This window comes from Perissodus microlepis, chromosome 14 (genome assembly GCF_051167445.1).
Source record: "Perissodus microlepis isolate ML-2025 ecotype Zambia chromosome 14, ASM5116744v1, whole genome shotgun sequence".
Taxonomy (NCBI): domain Eukaryota; kingdom Metazoa; phylum Chordata; class Actinopteri; order Cichliformes; family Cichlidae; genus Perissodus; species Perissodus microlepis.
In genome coordinates, this window is record NC_140474.1 from 319,067 (window position 1) to 338,263 (window position 19,197).

At 47.3% G+C, this 19,197-nt stretch overlaps 1 protein-coding gene across 3 annotated transcripts; it reads left to right on the plus strand.

Moving 5' to 3' along the window:
* Positions 1-3,546: 3,546 nt before the first annotated feature.
* masp1 (MBL associated serine protease 1) lies at positions 3,547-18,251 on the plus strand. 3 transcript variants are annotated; one of them, XM_084951888.1, is made up of 13 exons: positions 3,547-3,975; positions 5,542-5,764; positions 5,847-6,024; positions 6,316-6,447; positions 7,679-7,875; positions 7,943-8,090; positions 8,161-8,279; positions 8,545-8,623; positions 9,686-9,811; positions 10,069-10,143; positions 12,461-12,708; positions 12,813-13,001; positions 15,515-18,251. In XM_084951888.1, exons 1-13 carry the CDS (start codon positions 3,971-3,973, stop codon positions 15,980-15,982), a joined length of 2,187 nt encoding a protein of 728 aa, XP_084808014.1. In that variant the 5' UTR covers positions 3,547-3,970; the 3' UTR covers positions 15,983-18,251. The 3 variants fall into 3 exon arrangements, with proteins under 3 accessions (XP_084808014.1, XP_084808015.1, XP_084808017.1); XM_084951889.1 differs by lacking the exon at positions 10,069-10,143; XM_084951891.1 differs by lacking the exons at positions 9,686-9,811; positions 10,069-10,143 and having other exon boundaries at positions 3,548-3,975.
* The last annotated feature ends 946 nt before the right edge of the window (positions 18,252-19,197 follow it).

A 19,197-nucleotide genomic window follows, 5' to 3' on the forward strand; every position in this document is an offset into this window, starting at 1 on the left:
TGGATACTGTAGCTCCAGTGAAAACTAAGGTCTCTAATCAGAAGTACTGACTCCGTGGTATAATTCTCAAACACGTACCCTAAAGCAGATGACTCGTAATCTGGAGAGGAAATGGCGTGTCACAAATTTAGAGGATCATCATTTAGCCTGGAGAAATAGTTTGCTGCTTTATAAGAAAGCCCTCCGCAAAGCCAGAACATCTTACTATTCATCACTGATTGAAGAAAATAAGAACAACCCCAGGTTTCTCTTCAGCTCTGTAGCCAGGCTGACAAAGAGTCAGAGCTCTGTGGAGCCAACCATCCCTTTAACGTTAACTAGTAATGACTTCATGAACTTCTTCACAAATAAAATTTTTATCATTAGAGAAAAAATTACCAGTAATCATCCCACAGATGTAATATTATCTACAGCTACTCTTAGTACCATTGATGTTAAGTTAGACTCTTTTTCTCCAATTGATCTTTCTGAGTTAACTTCAATAATTACTTCCTCCAAACCATCAACGTGTCTTTTAGACCCCATTCCTACAAAACTGCTCAAAGAAGTCCTGCCATTGATTAATTCTTCGATCTTAAATATGATCAACCTATCTCTAATGGTCGGCTATGTACCACAGGCCTTCAAGCTGGCTGTAGTTAAACCTTTACTCAAAAAGCATCTCTAGACCCAGCAGTCTTAGCTAATTATAGGCCAATCTCCAACCTTCCTTTCATATCAAACATCCTTGAAAGAGTAGTTGTCAAACAGCTAACAGATCATCTGCAGAGGAATGGTTTATTTGAAGAGTTTCAGTCAGGTTTCAGAGCTCATCACAGCACAGAAACAGCTTTAGTGAAGGTTACAAATGATCTTCTTATGGCCTCTGACAGTGGACTCATCTCTGTGCTCGTCCTGCTAGACCTCAGTGCAGCGTTCGATACTGTCGACCATAATATCCTATTAGAGCGATTAGAACATGCTGTAGGTATTACAGGTACTGCACTGCAGTGGTTTGTATCATATCTATCTAATAGACTCCAATTTGTGCATGTAAATGGAGAGTCCTCTTCACACACTGAGGTTAATTATGGAGTTCCACAGGGTTCAGTGCTAGGACCAATTCTGTTTACATTATACATGCTTCCCTTAGGCAGCATCATTAGAAGACATAGCATACATTTTCACTGCTATGCAGATGACACCCAGCTCTATCTGTCCATGAAGCCAGATAACACACACCAATGAGTTAAACTGCAGGAATGTCTTAAAGACATAAAGACCTGGATGGCCGCTAACTTTCTGCTTCTTAATTCAGATCAAACTGAGGTTATTGTACTCGGCCCTGAAAATCTTAGAAATATGGTTTCTAACCAGATTCATACTCTGGATGGCATTACCTTGGCCTCCAGTAACGCTGTGAGGAACCTTGGAGTCATTTTTGACCAGGACATGTCCTTCAACGCACATATTAAACAAATATGTAAGACTGCTTTCTTCCATTTGCGCAACATCTCTAAAATTAGAAATATCCTGTCTCAGAGTGACGCTGAAAAACTAGTTCATGCATTTATTACTTCCAGGCTGGACGACTGTAATTCATTATTATCAGGATGTCCAAAAAACTCACTGAAAAGCCTTCAGCTAATCCAAAATGCTGCAGCAAGAGTCCTGACAGGGACTAGAAGGAGAGAGCATATTTCTCCTGTTTTGGCTTCCCTTCATTGGCTTCCTGTTAAATCCAGAATTGAATTCAAAATCCTGCTCCTCACATACAAGGTCTTAAATAATCAGGCCCCATCTTATCTTAATGACCTTGTAGTACCATATCACCCTATTAGAGCACTTCGCTCTCGCTCTGCAGGCCTACTTGTTGTTCCTAGAGTATTTAAAAGTAGAATGGGAGGCAGAGCCTTCAGTTTTCAGGCCCCTCTTCTGTGGAACCAGCTTCCAGTTTGGATTTGGGAGACAGAAACTATCTCTACTTTTAAGATTAGGCTTAAAACTTTCCTTTTTGCTAAAGCATATAGTTAGGGCTGGACCAGGTGACCCTGAATCCTCCCTTAGTTATGCTGCAATAGACGTAGGCTGCCGGGGGATTCCCAAGATGCATTGAGTTTTTCCTTTCCAGTCACCTTTCTCACTCACTATGTATTAATAGACCTCTCTGCATTGAATCATATCTGTTATTAACCTCTGCGTCTTTTATCCTGTCTTCCTTCTCTCACCCCAACCGGTCGCAGCAGATGGCCCCGCCCCTCCCTGAGCCTGGTTCTGCCGGAGGTTTCTTCCTGTTAAAAGGGAGTTTTTCCTTCCCACTGTCGCCAAAGTGCTTGCTCATAGGGAGTCATATGATTGTTGGGTTTTTCTCTGTATCTATGAAGCGCCTTGAGGCGACTTTTGTTGTGATTTGGCGCTATATAAATAAAATTGAATTGAATTGAATTGAATTTTTCAGCCTAAAACTGGCTCTGTGACATATCACGGAGGTGGACAGGAAGCACAGGAAGTGATGCTGAAATATTCAGATAACATCTGGAATAAGACTGAAACAGAGGCGGGGAAGGTTTCAGGTATCACCCTGGGTCAGCACACCTGAGTCACATGAGCTCATCACCAGGCCTCTGCAGAACTTTTTAATTAGCCTTTTAAATCAGCTGACACCTCTAAAACCAGGCTGCGGCCTGGAGTTCCTGACCACTGGTCTAGCAGGTAAAACACCAGAGAATGGAAGTGAGTGACTGGAGCAGGAAGCAGGAGATATCGCCATCTTTTACATCCAGGCTGTTTTCTTCTATGACACTGTTCTAGCGCCCGCCTCTCTCTACGCAGTGACCTGCTGGGGGAGCAGATCCACGGACAGGGACAGGAGCAGGATTGACAAACTGGTGCGGAGGTCTAGCTCTGTGCTGGGATGTCCTCTGGAGTCTGTGGAGGTGGTGGGCGACAGGAGGATGTTAGTAAAGCTGACATCCATCATGAACAACCCCACACCACCCTCTGCACGAGTCTGTGAGTGTGCTGAGCAGCTCCTTCAGTCAGAGACTAAACGCCCTCACAGATCAGTCAACAGCCGTTAGCCTCCTCGATCATGATGTCATGAGTCACGTGGACATTATGGACAACCACAGTCACCGCCACATGGATAATGCACCTTATATGTATGGACGTGTGCATGTGTATATATGTGTATATATATTTGTATATTTGGTGTGTATGGATGTACATATCTATACTTATGGATTTCTTAGATAGAAGAATAGCTGAAATGTATTTCTTGCATGTTTTTCTCCGTCACACACACTGTGTATGCGTGTACATAGAACCTCAGTTACCGTGGTGTATATTGTATTATCTTATTGATTTTTTATTTCTGGACTTTGTATTCTTCTGCTCTGTACCTGAGCTGTGGGAACGCACGCATTTCCCCGCCGTCAGATCAATAAAGACTCATCTTATCTTACTTCTTAACAAAGAGGTTTTATTGTGTAAAACCACAGGAAGTGTCTGTGCTGTCATTAGTGCTTTTACTGTGAAAAGACGTGAGGAAAACGCTGAGGGTCTTCAGGTGAGCTCATGATAGGTCACGTGTTTTTCCTTCGTGCCAGAGGCTGATGTACTGCAGTACTGCATGTAAAAGTACTTTGACTGCGCCACTGTTACACAGGCCGGATGTACTTTTACTTTTACAAGTGTACATCTCTTAAATCAGGTCTTTTCTGGCTGGACTCTGGCAGCTGCTGCAGTCAGGAAACAGGAAGTTGATTAACTGTGACGTAAAACAGGTAAACAAACGGACTTCAATATGAAAAGAATCACTTTGAGCCCCAGGGGGCGCTGCTGTTCCTCCAGGCTGCTTCGGCATGGCACGTGATGACGTAAGCCTCTCAGTATACGTCACGCCGGGGTGAAGCCCGGGGGTCGGTGTCCGGAGGAGCACAGAGGAGCGGAGGAGCCGCCGAAGGAGCTGAGAGGAGCTGCCACGTCCAACATGAGGTAAGGAGTTTCGGGTCACGTGATTGCAGGTTCTTGTAGTCGGTGCTGATCAGGATCGATACTCAGACTCACTGACGGACGCGGTGTAGCGGAACTCCAGGTGATCAGGTGTCATTAAACGCGCCGCGGGGGCGTGGTCCCGCAGCTCAGCGCTCACGCAGGTGGAGGTGATGAAGAGGGAGGATGAAGGTTTGTGTGCTTGGGTCTCAGAGTGAAAGGAGCTGCGGGCCACTGCTGGCTCTGTCATCTGATTGGAGGAGATTTTAGCGCTCAAGTATGTCTGTGAAGGTTCTCAGTCATCCAGGTCATCGTGGTCTAAGGAGCTTGGAAAGAAAAGTGTCTGGACTTCTTTGAGTTGCTTGAAAACGTTTCACCTCTCATCCGAGAAGCTTCTTCAGTTCTAAGGTCAAATGGTGGGGAGTCCCAGATTTAAACCTAGTGGGAGTATCCCCCCACAGAGGGACAAAAGGACCCCCTGATGATCCTCTAATCGCCTGAGCCAAGGTGTGAAACTGGGTGTGGGTCCCAGTCAGCCAGGGTTTCGGGTGAGCTCACTGTGAAGGTGGGGGCCAGGTTTCACAATGGCACAGAACTGAAGAAGCTTCTGGATGAGAGGTGAAACGTCTTCAAGCAACTCAAAGAAGTCCAGACACTTTTCTTTGTAAGCTCCTTTGACTAGCGGTCAAGTAGTACAAAACAAACAAACAAATATTTCCTAAAATGTGTTTGTTTTTACAATTTCAAATATTGTGTAACAAGAGTTTTTTCCAAACTCTTAACCAGCGTTGGTAATCGATTACGTTACTGCTCATCTCTGCTCTGCACTCACTGAATCCTTTCATCAAGCAACCAAATAAACACATGGGTCTGTGCACACACGCGCAGCGCTGCGGCCGTCGTTGTGTTTGTATGCAACAAACTGCACATAAGTGCGCGCATGAGTTTGTGAGTCTGTCACTGCACTCGCACAGCCTCAGCATGTTTGTGCTCTCTGCTCATGTTGGCTTCAGATTCATCTTTTTTGGCTTTTTAAAGAACTTATTTTAACAAAAAGTCACTTCAGGGGTCAAAGTGCATTATATTTCTGCACATCAAGGTACGGGCAGCGAGTGGCCCCCAGGCCACGGTTTGAGACCCCTGGGTTAGGGTGTGAGTTTACTGTAGTGGCTGCACACGTCACTGAAACTGAGGAACAGCTGAAGCAAAGCGGTTATAAAATCTGAAACTCTGATCTGCCGGGCGTTTCCCTTCCAACATCCAGCGAGCAGCAGATGCCTCGCTAAGGTCAGAAGAGCCTGACAGGCTGCTGACAGGAAGCAGCCTTTCTGGAACCTGACCGACGTCCAATCAGGTGCTAACCAGCTGTACCAAATAAAGTGTCAGGGGGGCGTGTTTACTGACGGTGCTGGGTGGGAGCAGGCTTTCACTGAGCATGTGCAGTAGGAACAGGCTGGTGTGCGTGTAACGTTCACTGAAGGATGCGTGTGGGCCTGGTCTCAGGCCTCTGATGAGGAGGGGGCCGGACCTCTGCGACGTCCTGACGAGTGTCGCTTTGCTTCCTCTCAGACTCGTCCTCATCTCGCTGCTCTTCTCGCTCGGACTCCGTGCTCAGCAGCTGTCGCTGTCGGGGATGTACGGCAGCCTGTGCTCACCAAACTTCCCGGAGCCGTATCCCCGGGACACGCAGCTGCGCTGGAACGTCAGCGTTCCCGACGGCTTCCGGATCAAGCTCTACTTCAGCCACTTCGACCTGGAGCCGTCTTACCTGTGCGAGTACGACTACGTCAAGGTGAGACACGGCATGCCAGTTTTTGGTGTGTGTGTGTTTGCGTGCCACAGTGATGTCACAAACTATGGTTCTCTGTCTGCAGGTGGAGGCTGAGGGGGAGGTGCTGGCGCTGTTCTGTGGGAAGGAGCAGACGGACACGGAGGCGGTGCCGGCTCAGCAGGCCCTCACTTCCCCCAGAAACTCCCTCAGCCTCCTCTTCTCCTCCGACTTCTCCGACGAGGAGCGGTTCTCCGGGTTCGTGGCTCACTACAGCGCCGTGGGTAAGAACCAGACCCAGCCCGCCCGAGCGGACGGGTTCGGTCTCTCGCCATGACGTCTCCTCTGGAGCCGGAGTTTGGACCTTCGGGTGTTCATCGGAGTTCTGCTCGGCGCTGGTCTGAAGGTGGGACCGAGCAGAACTCTGACGAGCAGTGAGCGAGTCTGCGGACTTCCTGTTTCAGTGCGACTCAGTTTAAGAGGTCACCTGACAAAAAGGCGCAGTTTGTTTGCGTTTCTCATCTGATGCTTGTTTCCTGTCTCCTCTGGTCCTGCCTCTGGCCCCGCCCCTCTAGACGTAGACGAGTGCAGCGAGCGGAGTGACGAGGACGCGCTCTGCGATCATTTCTGCCACAACTACATCGGAGGATACTACTGCTCCTGTCGCTATGGTTACCGGCTGCACTCTGACAACCACACCTGCAGAGGTGAGCGCAGACATCGGCTCGGGTGTCATAATCCACAGCACCCACAGCGTGCTCTGCGGGGCTCTGCTTTCCAAAGATATGAGCCCCACATGAACCACGGGTGGGGGTGGGGGAGGAATGTGTGGGTCCTCACGTGTCCTGACAGATCAGCGCTGTGGACCGTGACCTCGCTGTGACTGATAGCGGCGCCTGATTGGTGGTAAATATTTGCGTGTTTCTGTGTGGGGGAGGCGGGCTCTGTCTGAGTTCTGCCTGTGCGTGTTCACGTCTGAGGGTTTGCTACAGAGCGACGACCTCTCAGTGACCTCTGACTGATCACAGAACCATTATAACACAACACACTGAGTGTGCAAAAGTCTTGAGTCTCACCTCTTTTCTCTGTATTTTGCTTCCGGTTAGCCACGCCCCTTTAATGTCTCATATTTTTGTGTTTTGATTTTTTTCCCCTCCCAAACATGGATGCAACAAATATGATACAAAACACAGATGACAAATGAGTATTTAATCCACTGTGATCGTTCAGGAACATCTGGAAACATCTGACTATCAGCATGACAACAGTGCAAACATAAAGCTGTGCATTAAAGCACAGCTGGATAGAAACACACAGGGGAAGCCTGTGAGAGCCGGACATCAGTGTGGGCAGAGCTCTGAGTGTCCTTCAGGAAGCCTGCAGATCCTCAGAGAGCAAATATACAAACTCAGTTTTTGACTCTGATGCTGCTTTTCTGTGTGTGTGTGTGTGTGTGTGTGTGTGTGTGTGTGTGTGTGTGTGTGTGGCAAAGTGTTTCTGCGCAGTGTACCAGGGGCACGGAGAAAAGTTGTCGTACCATAGGCACGAGGAGTGTGCGTGCGTGTGTGTGTGCGTGTGCGTGTGTGTGTGTGTGTGTGTGTGCTAAAATGCACTACTGTAAATGATGTATAGACAATCATTCTGTACAATACAATAATTATAGTTCCACAACTGTTTATTAATAGTAACAATTGTATCTCTACAATCTCAAATAGTTTTCATATTTTAACCATATTTATATCCTGTTCATAGCTTGTACACTCACTACAGCCAGTACATACTTAGAGCATATTGATAACATGCCTTCATACCGTGTACATTGTAACATACCTATAATAGATCCATAAAGCACTTTCTGGATGGATGCAAACGGCATTTCTGTTGTCTTGTACTTGTGACATGTGCAATCACAGTAAAGTTGAATTCTATTCTGTTCAGTGGAGTGCAGCAGCGATGTGTTCAGGGAACGCTCTGGAGTTCTGAGCAGCATTGACTTCCCTGCTCCGTACCCAAAGAGCTGCGAGTGCTTGTACCGCATCGAGGTGGAGGACGGCTTCAGGCTCCGCCTCCAGTTTGACTCACACTTTGATGTGGAGGATCACCCTGACGTCAGCTGTCCCTACGACTACGTTAAGGTGAAGAAAACACAGACACACACTCGGGTGATGTGTTGGAGCTGTTAATCAGCTGTTTTCCTGTCAGATTAAAGCAGGAAGTGCTGTGTTCGGTCCGTTCTGCGGCGATCGATCTCCAGGAGTCATTCAGACCGACAGCAACGTGGCCTCCGTCGTGTTCCACAGCGATAGCTCTGGAGAAAACCTCGGCTGGAGGCTTGGCTACACGGCTACAGGTGAGTCCATGTCCAGGTGCTGCAAACAGACACACAGCTGGGAGTTATAGCTTTTATTGTCTCCTGACAGGAAGTCAATGTCCCGTGCCCAATACTCCGCCCAACGCCCTGATGAACCCCTTCCAATCAGAATACTTCTTTAAAGACCACATCCTGTTCACCTGTGAGCCTGGATACCACATGCTGAAGGTAGGGGGCGTGTCACATCAGCTGAGTTTGGTCAACCCGAATGATGTTTAGTTTGTTTCAAAAACAGCGGCGCTGCGCACGTGAAGGAATGGGCCAGCGCACTGGCGTCCGTTTGACAGATCGAACTGTCAAACGGATCAGTCACGCAGAGCGCGAACGCGGCGTGCGTCCGAGCTATGCGCCACAGGTGTAGATCAGCTGTGCGGGTCACATGGTCTGCAGTGATGCTGCTTGTTGCTAACCTGGCTGCGCTGTCTCTGCTCAGGACGGAGGTCACCTGGATCACTATCAGATCGACTGCCGGGCCGATGGATCGTGGAGCGACCGTCCTCCTCCGTGCCACAGTAAGACTGCTCGACCTTTGACCTCTCCAGAGTGTTTGTGTTTCAGTGTCTCCCGTGTTTGAGTCTGGGTTACTGCTGCTGCAACCTGTTTCCTGGAGCACACACGCCACCTGCTGGCTCTCTGCAGACTCTACAGGAGCGTCACATTAGTGCTAGTTAGGCTTTTGTTTAGTTAACTTGAAGCTCCGCCTTCTCTGATGCTCTGTTAGTACAGTAGTGACCTCACGGCAGCCATGTTATTGGTCACATGATGTCATTAAAAGGCTCCAACAGCACAAACACGGCCCACGGGTCCAGCTCAGGTGAAGCCAGTAGCTACAGCCACCTGTGTCACCATCCACATGCATGTCAGTCGCAGAGGCCACGCCCCTAATAATGCAAACAGGTGAGTTATGACTGACATGTTTATTTTACCACCGCGGGGGGGGGACTGGCTGACCAGGCCGGTCGTGCTGTGGTAGGCAGGCACCGCCGTGGCGTCCTGCAGATCAGTTTTGAGGCTGACAGGCTGTGCAGGTGCTGAGAGACGGTTCAGGTCTGCTCACACACTTTCCTCTCGCTCTCGTCTCTCTGCAGACTCCAGGAGGAAGCCAAGCTCTCTGTCCAGCATCCGGACCAATCACAGCCTAGCTTAATGATCAAGCCAGTCTCATTGGCCGATAAAGATACTGCAGGAGCGAACAGTGTTGATGTGTCTGTATTTTCCAATAAAACGTAAAACCAGAAGCTTCTGTCGTGTGTCTGTGACTCACATTCAGGGATCGCGGCGCTGATGTCATGTGTTTGAGTGTTTCTGTCACAGGTGTTCGCACTCTTTGTCTCGATGTGTGTTCCTGTGACGCCCCCTTCAGGACACGCTGACTCTTCAGCCTGTCGGGTCTCACGTTACGTTGAGATGAGTTTCAGATTAAAATCACGTCACACTCACGTGTCTGGATCATTGGAACACGTCAGTTCTGATTCGTTGTCGCTGTCGGTCAGCTGTAGTTTGGTTCTGGCTCATTCTTCCTCCTTTCTGCTCAGACTCAAAGCTGATTGGTGTTTTTGTCCTGTCTGTCACAGTGGTGGATTGTGGGAGTCCAAAGATGGTCGACATGGCTGACGTGGTGTTTGGTAACCATGACAACAGCACACTGTTCGGTGCGACCGTTAAGTACGTGTGCAGGGAGGGCGGCGTCCAGCTTAACAGTAAGAGGTCTTCCTGTTTGGTTTCCTTCAGTGGTTGCTGTGCAGTGACAGCTCATCTGATTATTGATTATTGGCCGAACCTTGTTGTTCCTCGAGCTCTGTGTCTGCTTGTAGTCAGGAAATGTTTTTATTAATTTTTATTATTTTGTTCTCATCTTTGGGCAATTTGCTCCTCATCTGTTTTTAAACATGATGATAAAAACTGGACCTGCTACTGATAACCAGAGGCCTCCTCACACTCCGGTTACTGTTTGTAGCTTCATACCGGTGTGGTCTGAGTGGAGACTGGGTTGATTCAGAAGGAAGGAGCACAGTACCCACCTGTCTGCCAAGTACCTGCCCGTCTGCCTGTTCACCTGTCTGCCTGTTCATCTGTCCGTCTGTTCACCTGTTTGTCTGTTCACCTGTCTGTCTGTTAACCTGTCCGTCTGTTCACCTGTTTGTCTGTTCACCTGTCTGTCTGTTAACCCGTCTGTCTGATAACCTGTCTGTCTGTTAACCTGTCTGTCTGTTCATCTGTCTGCCTGTTCACCTGTCTGTCTGTTCACCTGTCTGCCTGTTCACCTGTCTGTCTGTTCACCTGTCCGTCTGTTCACCTGTCTGCCTGTTCACCTGTCTGCCTGTTAACCTGTCTGCCTGTTCACCTGTCTGTCTGTTAACCTGTCTGCCTGTTAACCTGTCTGTCTGTTCACCTGTCTGCCTGTTCACCTGTCTGCCTGTTCACCTGTCTGTCTGTTCACCTGTCTGTCTGTTCACCTGTCCGTCTGTTCACCTGTCTGCCTGTTCACCTGTCTGCCTGTTAACCTGTCTGCCTGTTCACCTGTCTGTCTGTTCACCTGTCTGCCTGTTAACCTGTCTGTCTGTTAACCCGTCTGTCTGTTAACCCGTCTGTCTGTTCATCTGTCCGTCTGTTAACCTGTCCGTCTGTTCACCTGTCTGCCTGTTCACCTGTCTGCCTGTTCACCTGTCTGCCTGTTAACCTGTCTGCCTGTTCACCTGTCTGTCTGTTCACCTGTCTGTCTGTTCACCTGTCCGCCTGTTAACCTGTCTGCCTGTTCACCTGTCTGTCTGTTCATCTGTCCGCCTGTTAACCTGTCTGCCTGTTCACCTGTCTGTCTGTTCATCTGTCCGTCTGTTAACCTGTCCGTCTGTTAACCTGTCTGCCTGTTCACCTGTCTGTCTGTTCACCTGTCCGCCTGTTAACCTGTCTGCCTGTTCACCTGTCTGTCTGTTCATCTGTCCGTCTGTTAACCTGTCCGTCTGTTCACCTGTCCGCCTGTTAACCTGTCTGCCTGTTCACCTGTCTGTCTGTTCATCTGTCCGTCTGTTCACCTGTCTGTCTGTTCACCTGTCTGTCTGTTAACCCGTCTGTCTGATAACCCGTCTGTCTGTTCACCTGTCTGTCTGTTCACCTGTCTGTCTGTTAACCCGTCTGTCTGATAACCTGTCTGTCTGTTCACCTGTCTGTCTGTTAACCTGTCTGTTCATCTGTCCGTCTGTTAACCTGTCTGCCTGTTCACCTGTCTGTCTGTTCATCTGTCCGTCTGTTCACCTGTCTGTCTGTTCACCTGTCTGTCTGTTAACCCGTCTGTCTGATAACCCGTCTGTCTGTTCACCTGTCTGTCTGTTCACCTGTCTGTCTGTTCACCTGTCTGTCTGATAACCTGTCTGCCTGTTCACCTGTCTGTCTGTTAACCTGTCTGTTCATCTGTCCGTCTGTTAACCTGTCTGCCTGTTCACCTGTCTGTCTGTTCACCTGTCTGTCTGTTAACCCGTCTGTCTGTTCACCTGTCTGTCTGATAACCTGTCTGCCTGTTCACCTGTCTGTCTGTTAACCTGTCTGTCTGTTCATCTGTCCGTCTGTTCACCTGTTTGTCTGTTCACCTGTCTGTCTGTTAACCCGTCTGCCTGATAACCTGTCTGCCTGTTCACCTGTCTGTCTGTTAACCTGTCTTTCTGTTCACCTGTTTTTCTGTTCACCTGTCTGTCTGTTAACCCGTCTGTCTGATAACCTGTCTGCCTGTTCACCTGTCTGTCTGTTCACCTGTCTGTCTGTTCACCTGTTTTTCTGTTCACCTGTCTGTCTGTTCACCTGTCTGTCTGTTCACCTGTCTGCCTGTTCACCTGTCTGTCTGTTAACCTGTCTGTCTGTTCATCTGTCCGTCTGTTCACCTGTCTGTCTGTTCACCTGTCTGCCTGTTAACCCGTCTGTCTGTTCACCTGTCTGTCTGATAACCTGTCCGCCTGTTAACCTGTCTGTCTGTTAACCTGTCTGTCTGTTCATCTGTCTGTCTGTTCACCTGTCTGCCTGTTAACCCGTCTGTCTGTTCACCTGTCTGTCTGATAACCTGTCTGCCTGTTAACCTGTCTGTCTGTTAACCTGTCTGTCTGTTCACCTGTTTGTCTGTTCACCTGTCTGTCTGTTAACCCGTCTGTCTGATAACCTGTCTGCCTGTTCACCTGTCTGTCTGTTAACCTGTCTTTCTGTTCACCTGTTTTTCTGTTCACCTGTCCGTCTGTTCACCTGTCTGTCTGTTCACCTGTCTGCCTGTTCACCTGTCTGTCTGTTCACCTGTCTGTCTGTTCATCTGTCTGCCTGTTAACCTGTCTGTCTGTTCACCTGTCTGTCTGATGTCTCTGCGTGTCCAGCCTGCGGCCAGCCATCCCGCCCTCTTCCCCCTCAGGTGAAGCGGATTGTGGGCGGTCGTAGCGCCGAGCCTGGCTTCTTCCCCTGGCAGGTCCTGCTCAGTGTGGAGGACCTGTCCAGGGTCCCGGAGGATCGCTGGTTCGGCTCCGGGGCCCTGCTGTCGGAGTCCTGGGTCCTCACAGCTGCCCACATCCTGCGGTCCCTGAGGAGGGACACCAGTGTTGTTCCCGTGGCCGCTGACCACGTCAAGGTTTCTGAAGTTCTCTCCTATATCTGTGATCAGCTTTGTGTGTCTGCCAAACCGTGGGACGGATGCTTATCGGCTGTAAGTGACCTGCTTGTTCTGTCCTTCAGGTCTTCCTTGGTCTCCATGATGCCAGAGACAAATGTCGGGCCACCAGCCTCTCCGTAGACCGGATCTTCCTCCACCCGGACTTCCAACCCAACAACTACAACAACGACATCGCCCTGCTGAGGCTGAGTGAGCGGGTGGAGTTTAACCAACTCATCCGTCCAGTCTGTCTCCCACTGCCTCACACACAGGTGGGTCACAGCTCCAGCTGAGTCTGCACAAAGCCGTGTTCACTTAGGTGTGATCTCCCAACACAAAGGTCAGAGGTCACAGGGAGAGGACCTCTGAGCTGACAGACACAAAGGTTATCAGACATGTTAACAGACAGAATTAAAATCCTTGTAAGAGACTGAAAATGTAAAACTAATAATAAAAGTCTGCTTTATAAAAAAGTAGAGTGACTTTAAAAAGATCTCAGTGATCAGGTGGAGTTAGCTTTCCTGAGCTCTTCAGGCAGGAAGACCCGGTTAAGGCCTCCTTACCTGTACAGGTGTCCGTGAGTCTGCCAGAGTGTGCTTGGCAAAGTCGGGGTAAAAACAAAGCATGGTGCTCAGCAGCAGTGCATGAAGGTGAAGCCGAACCTCACCTATGCTGAGCTTGCTCCAAAGGTCAGCTGGTCCCCTCATTAAAGACGGGGGGAGGAGCTACTCCTCGACACTGAAAGTCCCTGATTGGGACGGCTCCTGGTGAGGTGTTAACAGGAAGAAGCCCCCGAGCAGATCCAGGAAATGCTGAGAGATTTTCTGGCTGGCTTGGGATCGCCTGAGGATGTGGGCACCTTGCAGTCAGCGAGTGGGCTGTGAACTCATCTGTATACCAACGTATGCTAGAGTCAGCGTGAGGCCGTCTGTCCCACAGCTAAAGAGCTAAATCTCCAACAGAACGGCTGAAGCAGAAAAGAGTGGAGCTGCTGCAATGGTCCAAAGTCCAGAGCTCAGACAGCTGTGCACAAATTAAAGCTGCAAACCTAAATAAGCCAAAGCAGCGGTGAAGAAGAGTAAGCCCAAACTCCTCCACACTGATGAGACACAGAAACATCACGACTGAAGGAGGAGCTACAAGCTGCTAACCTCTGCATTTTGACACAGGCTCAGCTTTCATTTGAATCATTTTAGAACCTGAGAGAAAAAGATTATTTTCATGTCCTGATATGTAAAACCTTTTTCACATGACTGCAAAGGTCTTCGGTGAGAGTGTGAGGCTCCTCGTGGACGCCATCATGTCAGTTCTAAAACTTGCAGCGAGGGTTGGTGTGATGATAGTTCAAAGTGTTTTGAAACCACAGTGAAGTCCACTGACATGGTCGAGGCTTGACGACCTATAAATCTGCAGGGGAAGAATGCTTTGGGTGGGTGTGATGCAGAACCAAGCGTTTCTACATATTTATCCTCCAAAGCTGCAGCAGGTGGCCTCCAGATGTTATCAGAAGCAGAGGTGTAGCCCAGTGGAAACATGCTCCTGTTCAGCAACGACGTCTCAGACACGTCTGCTTTGGGCTGGATGTGGACACTAGGGGTGCAACGATACTCGTATCGATATTGAACTGTTCGATACAGTGCTTTCGGTTCGGTACGCATATGTATCGAACAATACAAAATTTTTAATTTATTTTATCAACTTTCCTTCTGACGATGCTGTCTGTGTTGAGCGCTCAGTGAATCTGCGCTCGACTACTCCGCCTAGGCTGCACTGTCGAGCGCAGATCCACTGAGCGCAGCGCAAGCTAGCAAGACAGAAGCTAAGCTCGTTGCAACATGGCAAATTGAACCTCCCCCACCCTCATTCAGATCTGGCGTTTGGAACTATTTTGGTCTTCATGTGAAGTATGACCCTGAAGGTAAGCGCGTCATGGACTAAAGTAAAACAGTATGTTGGATGTGCCACGCAATGCTCAATTACATGGGTGGGAACTAGTGCGTTAGCGCAGTTAGCTCGTTAACGTGTTGACGCCGTCCAGCCCCACACACGGGGCGATCCGCGGTAGCTCGTTAACGGAGATTTGCCGTGTTGTGGCGTTAACGTCATTTCAGATTAACGCTGACAGCACTAGTGGGAACACAACGAATATGACTGCACATTTACTCCGACATCATCCTAGTGCAAAGACAAGTGGAAGCAGACAAAAACAACAAGCACGCATGCTACAAACTTTACCCGAGTCATTTAGACAGCCGTTAGCACAGGATTCTCCTTATGGGGACCTGATATGTTTAATATGCTGCTGAGAATATAGCCCAGAAGAAGCGTATAGTATAGCTTTTATTTTGGAAAGAGCCATTTCTCTGTAATAAACTCTCTTTTCCAAAGATGAGTGATTTCTCCATCAGATAGATTTATTTATTTATTACTTTGTTTTTTCAGCAACATTAAATTTAAAAACTGGACGTTTGAGTTAAAATATATATTTATAATTTTAATAAATGACAAATTAAAAAAGCATGAACATTTTTTTGTATCGAAAAAATATCGAACCGTGACACCAAAGTATCGAAACGAACCGACCCGTGAATTTTGTGTATCGTTGCACCCCTAGTGGACACGTTTGCTTTATTTCCAGTATTTTTGAATCACATGTGTTTCTTTATTTTTACTGGTGATGTCATCGCCTGTTTGAGGGCAGTGAGATCAGATCAACTAAAATAACGATGTAAATATTTTACTGATCTGTCTGCTGCTTGACCTCTGACCTCTGTCTTTACCCCAGGATGACCCCCTGGCACCTCTCCCCAACTCTCTGGGTGTGGTTGCTGGTTGGGGAATCTCCAACCCCAACGCCTCTGCTTCTTCCTCCCCCTCATCCACTCTGACCTTTGACCCTGTGTCGGACACCGACCTCGAGATGACCTCTGACCTCCTGCAGTATGTGAAGCTGCCTGTGGTCTCCCAGGCTGAGTGTGAGGCGAGCTACGCCTCGCGCTCCCTCAGCTACAACATCACTGACAACATGTTCTGTGCCGGCTTCTTCGAGGGGGGGCGGGACACCTGCCTAGGGGACAGCGGGGGTGCGTTTGTAATGGAGGACGAGGTCAGCCGGAGGTGGGCGGTGTTTGGGTTGGTGTCCTGGGGCGGACCGGAGGAGTGCGGGAGTCTGAGAGTGTATGGAGTCTATACCCGAGTGGCCAAATATGTGGAGTGGATACAGAGTCACCTTCACGCTGCCCCCTGGTGGTGATGCTGGTTTTTTTAACACTTTATTTTTATTGGTAGTTTTGTATATTTTTTACAAAACATTCAGACCATTAACAAGTACAGAGCACTAGCTAGCAAAGACGCATTAAAAAAAAAAGGCATCCATTTATGGTACAATCAAATCAAACAGGTGAATTACAGCAATGATACTTTTGGTACCAGAATTTATAATATTTTTCCATTCAAGTAAAGGTCCCATTTTTTCCAGTACTTCTCAGATTTATCAGCAGCAAGTCTTAATGAAAAAGTCTCTCCATTGTGTAAATTTCCTTGGTAATGCCTATCCAGTCCAAAAATGACGGTGGATCCACGTTTAGCCATTTGCGAGTTATGGCTTTCTTTGCACCAGCCAGTAGTATTAATAAAAGATATTTGTCCGATTTCCTCAGTCCTTGGGGAAAATCACACAGATAAAACACAGTGAAGTCAGGGTTCAAGTTCAAGCCCATCATGGTATTGATTTCTGTAATCACTACTAGCCAGTAGGGGGCAATCTTTCCCCTACATTCCCAAAACATATGAACATGTCCTGCAGATACACATCCGGATCTGGATATCTGTTTCTTTGGCGCATTCCCCTTACAAGAGCCGGCGTCCTCTTCTAGGACTTTTATGTTTCTGTGCCTCAGCTGGAGGCATCTAAAGAAATCCTGTCTTTCCAAATAAAATCTTCTCTGGAGTTGCTGGTAGTGTTTTAGTACATTTTTATCTGCGATCTTCCAGTAGCCTGTTATAACCTCATGTGACCACTGTATAAATCTCTTATCCATGTTTGCAGGTGCAAAATCCGAATCGTAAGCAGGCCGTCGTAAAGTCCGGGCACTTTTTCAGTTTTCTCACATTTGAGTATCCTATGCCATATCTCTATGGGCACTTTCATCAGCACCGGGAACAGGTCTGCATCTATATGTCTTTTAATAAGTGGTTGATCTCCAAGCAGTGATTGAAGCGGTGTCTCGCAGTAGGCTTGATCTATCTCCTTCCATTTAGCCTCACACATTGGATCGCACCACCCAATCATCACTCGTAACTGTGCAGCCCTGTAATAGTCCTCAAGACATGGCAGAGCGAATCCACGCTTGTCCTTTTGTTGTTGAAATGTCTGAAATTTTGTTCTTGTTTTTTTGGGGGGCCCAGATAAGGTTAGAGATCGTCCTATTCCAATCGTTAAATTGCTTGTAGGGTACGTGTATAGGCAGCGCCTGAAACAAATAGAGAAGCTTTTGCAAAACCTTCATTTTTATTATATGTATCCGATTGTGCATATTCATTGGCAATAATGACCAGCTCCGGCATATATGCCAAATGTTTCCAATAATGAAAGAAGATTAGGCTGATTTCAGGGTTAGTTCTGAGAACATCAGCAGCATACAGACCAACTTCATACATTATATCATTACTTATTACACCTCTGATGTCCTGATAGCCTGCGCCAGAGGCTTAATGAATAGAGAGTGGGACTGAGAGGGCATCCCTGGCGGCAGCCTCTCTCTAGTTGTAGTACATCTGTTAAATCACCATTAATTTTAATCCTGGCAGTGGGCGAGTTGTACAGAGACTGTAAGCACCTGATGATTTGGCTGTTGAAACCAAATCTCTCTAAAACCAAATAAAGATCATTCCAGCAGTCAGACAGCTACTGATTTGATATTTTTCATTTTGTTTACTAGAACGAGGGCCCGCCTCACATCATCGTGAGTTTGTCTATTTCGAACAAAGCCTGTTTGATCTGTATCCGCTAGTTCTGAAGTTATAAATTCCAACTGTTTAGCTAATAGTGTTGCAAATATCCTGTAGTCAATATTCAAGACTGATATGGGTCTGTAGGAACCACGTTCTGTTTTATTCTTACCCGGTTTGGGAATTACTGAAATAACTGCTCGTTTCCAGGATGGGGGTATCTCCCCCCTGTAAGCACATGGTTAAAGCAAACCCTCAGCAGAGGGGTTACGAGATCTCTGCTTGTACCACTCTGCCGGGTAGCCATCCTCACCGGCCATCTTATTTGAAACGGCCTGGTTAATCTCCTCCGCAGTTATTGTTTGTGTTGATCTTTTATTTTGTTCCTATCGATGGTAAATCAAGTGAGGAAAGAAATGCATTAACAGAGGGCACATCTGTCGTGGTGGGTTCTGCGTACAGTCGGGTATAATAGGTCACAAAAGATTCTTTATGCTTTTCATGTCATATCTTTTCATTTGCTGGGTTTTTAATTCTCTGAATAAATCTGTCAGCGTGCTGTTTCCTCTTGGTTTCTTGGATTTGGGACCATTTTCATAATAATTCTGCTTAATGAATTTAGCCCTTTCCTCTATTTGGTCATCATATAACCTGTTTAATATCTGTTGTGCTTCTTTCATTTGTGATAAGGTGTCATCATTGTTACTTTTCATATGTTCTGATTGTAGGTGTTTCAGTCTCGTAGTGAGGTCTTTTAGATACTTCTCTTTTTCCTTTTTTTTATATGAGGACCACAAAATTAGCTTCCCTCTAAGAACTGCCTTAAAATACTGAGGAGAAACATCACCATTGTTATTATAGTCCACGTATTCCTTAAATTCTTCTTTTACAAACCTTTTGAATTTTACATCATTTAGTAGACCAGTATTAAGCGTCCATGAGTGCAGATGGAGTGTCAGGTACACGCCTGCATGGTCCGAAATATCTCTCAGCCCTATATCACAATTTACAATTCTGTGCTTATCAAAGTGTGACATAAAAAAATGGTCCAGTCTTGAGTACATATGGTGGGAATGTGAAAAACCAGTATATTCCCTCCATACGTCGACCAACCCTTCTTCCTTAAGCATTCTTTTAACATATAGAGCTTCTGATTGTGACAATTTAGTTTTACTGGACGTGTCCAGAAATGGATTCAAGTGAATATTCCACCACATATTAATACGCCTGATGTTTCTGTTGCAATTAATTCAAAAAGGGTCCTGATCAGATGTTTATCAGTCCCTGGCCGTCTGTACCCATTAAACAGTGTAACTTCCTTGTGATCTGTGGACCCTTTAACCAGTATATAACGCCCCTCCTTATCTCTGATTTGTGAGGAAAGTTGGAAATGTACTTTGACAATAAGGCCACTCCTCTAGAATGGTTTTTTATATGTGAGGAATAATACAGATTTTTAAACCCCATTTTACACAATTTTTTGTGCTCGGTGGCAGAAAGGTGTGTTTCTTGCCAGAA

Bases quoted from the DNA above. Each gene is read 5' to 3' on its own strand.
- masp1 (XM_084951888.1), top strand. The intron at 8,091-8,160 runs GTGAGTCCATGT...GTCTCCTGACAG, and splicing joins GCTTGGCTACACGGCTACAG to GAAGTCAATGTCCCGTGCCC. The intron at 13,002-15,514 runs GTGGGTCACAGC...TCTTTACCCCAG, and splicing joins TCCCACTGCCTCACACACAG to GATGACCCCCTGGCACCTCT.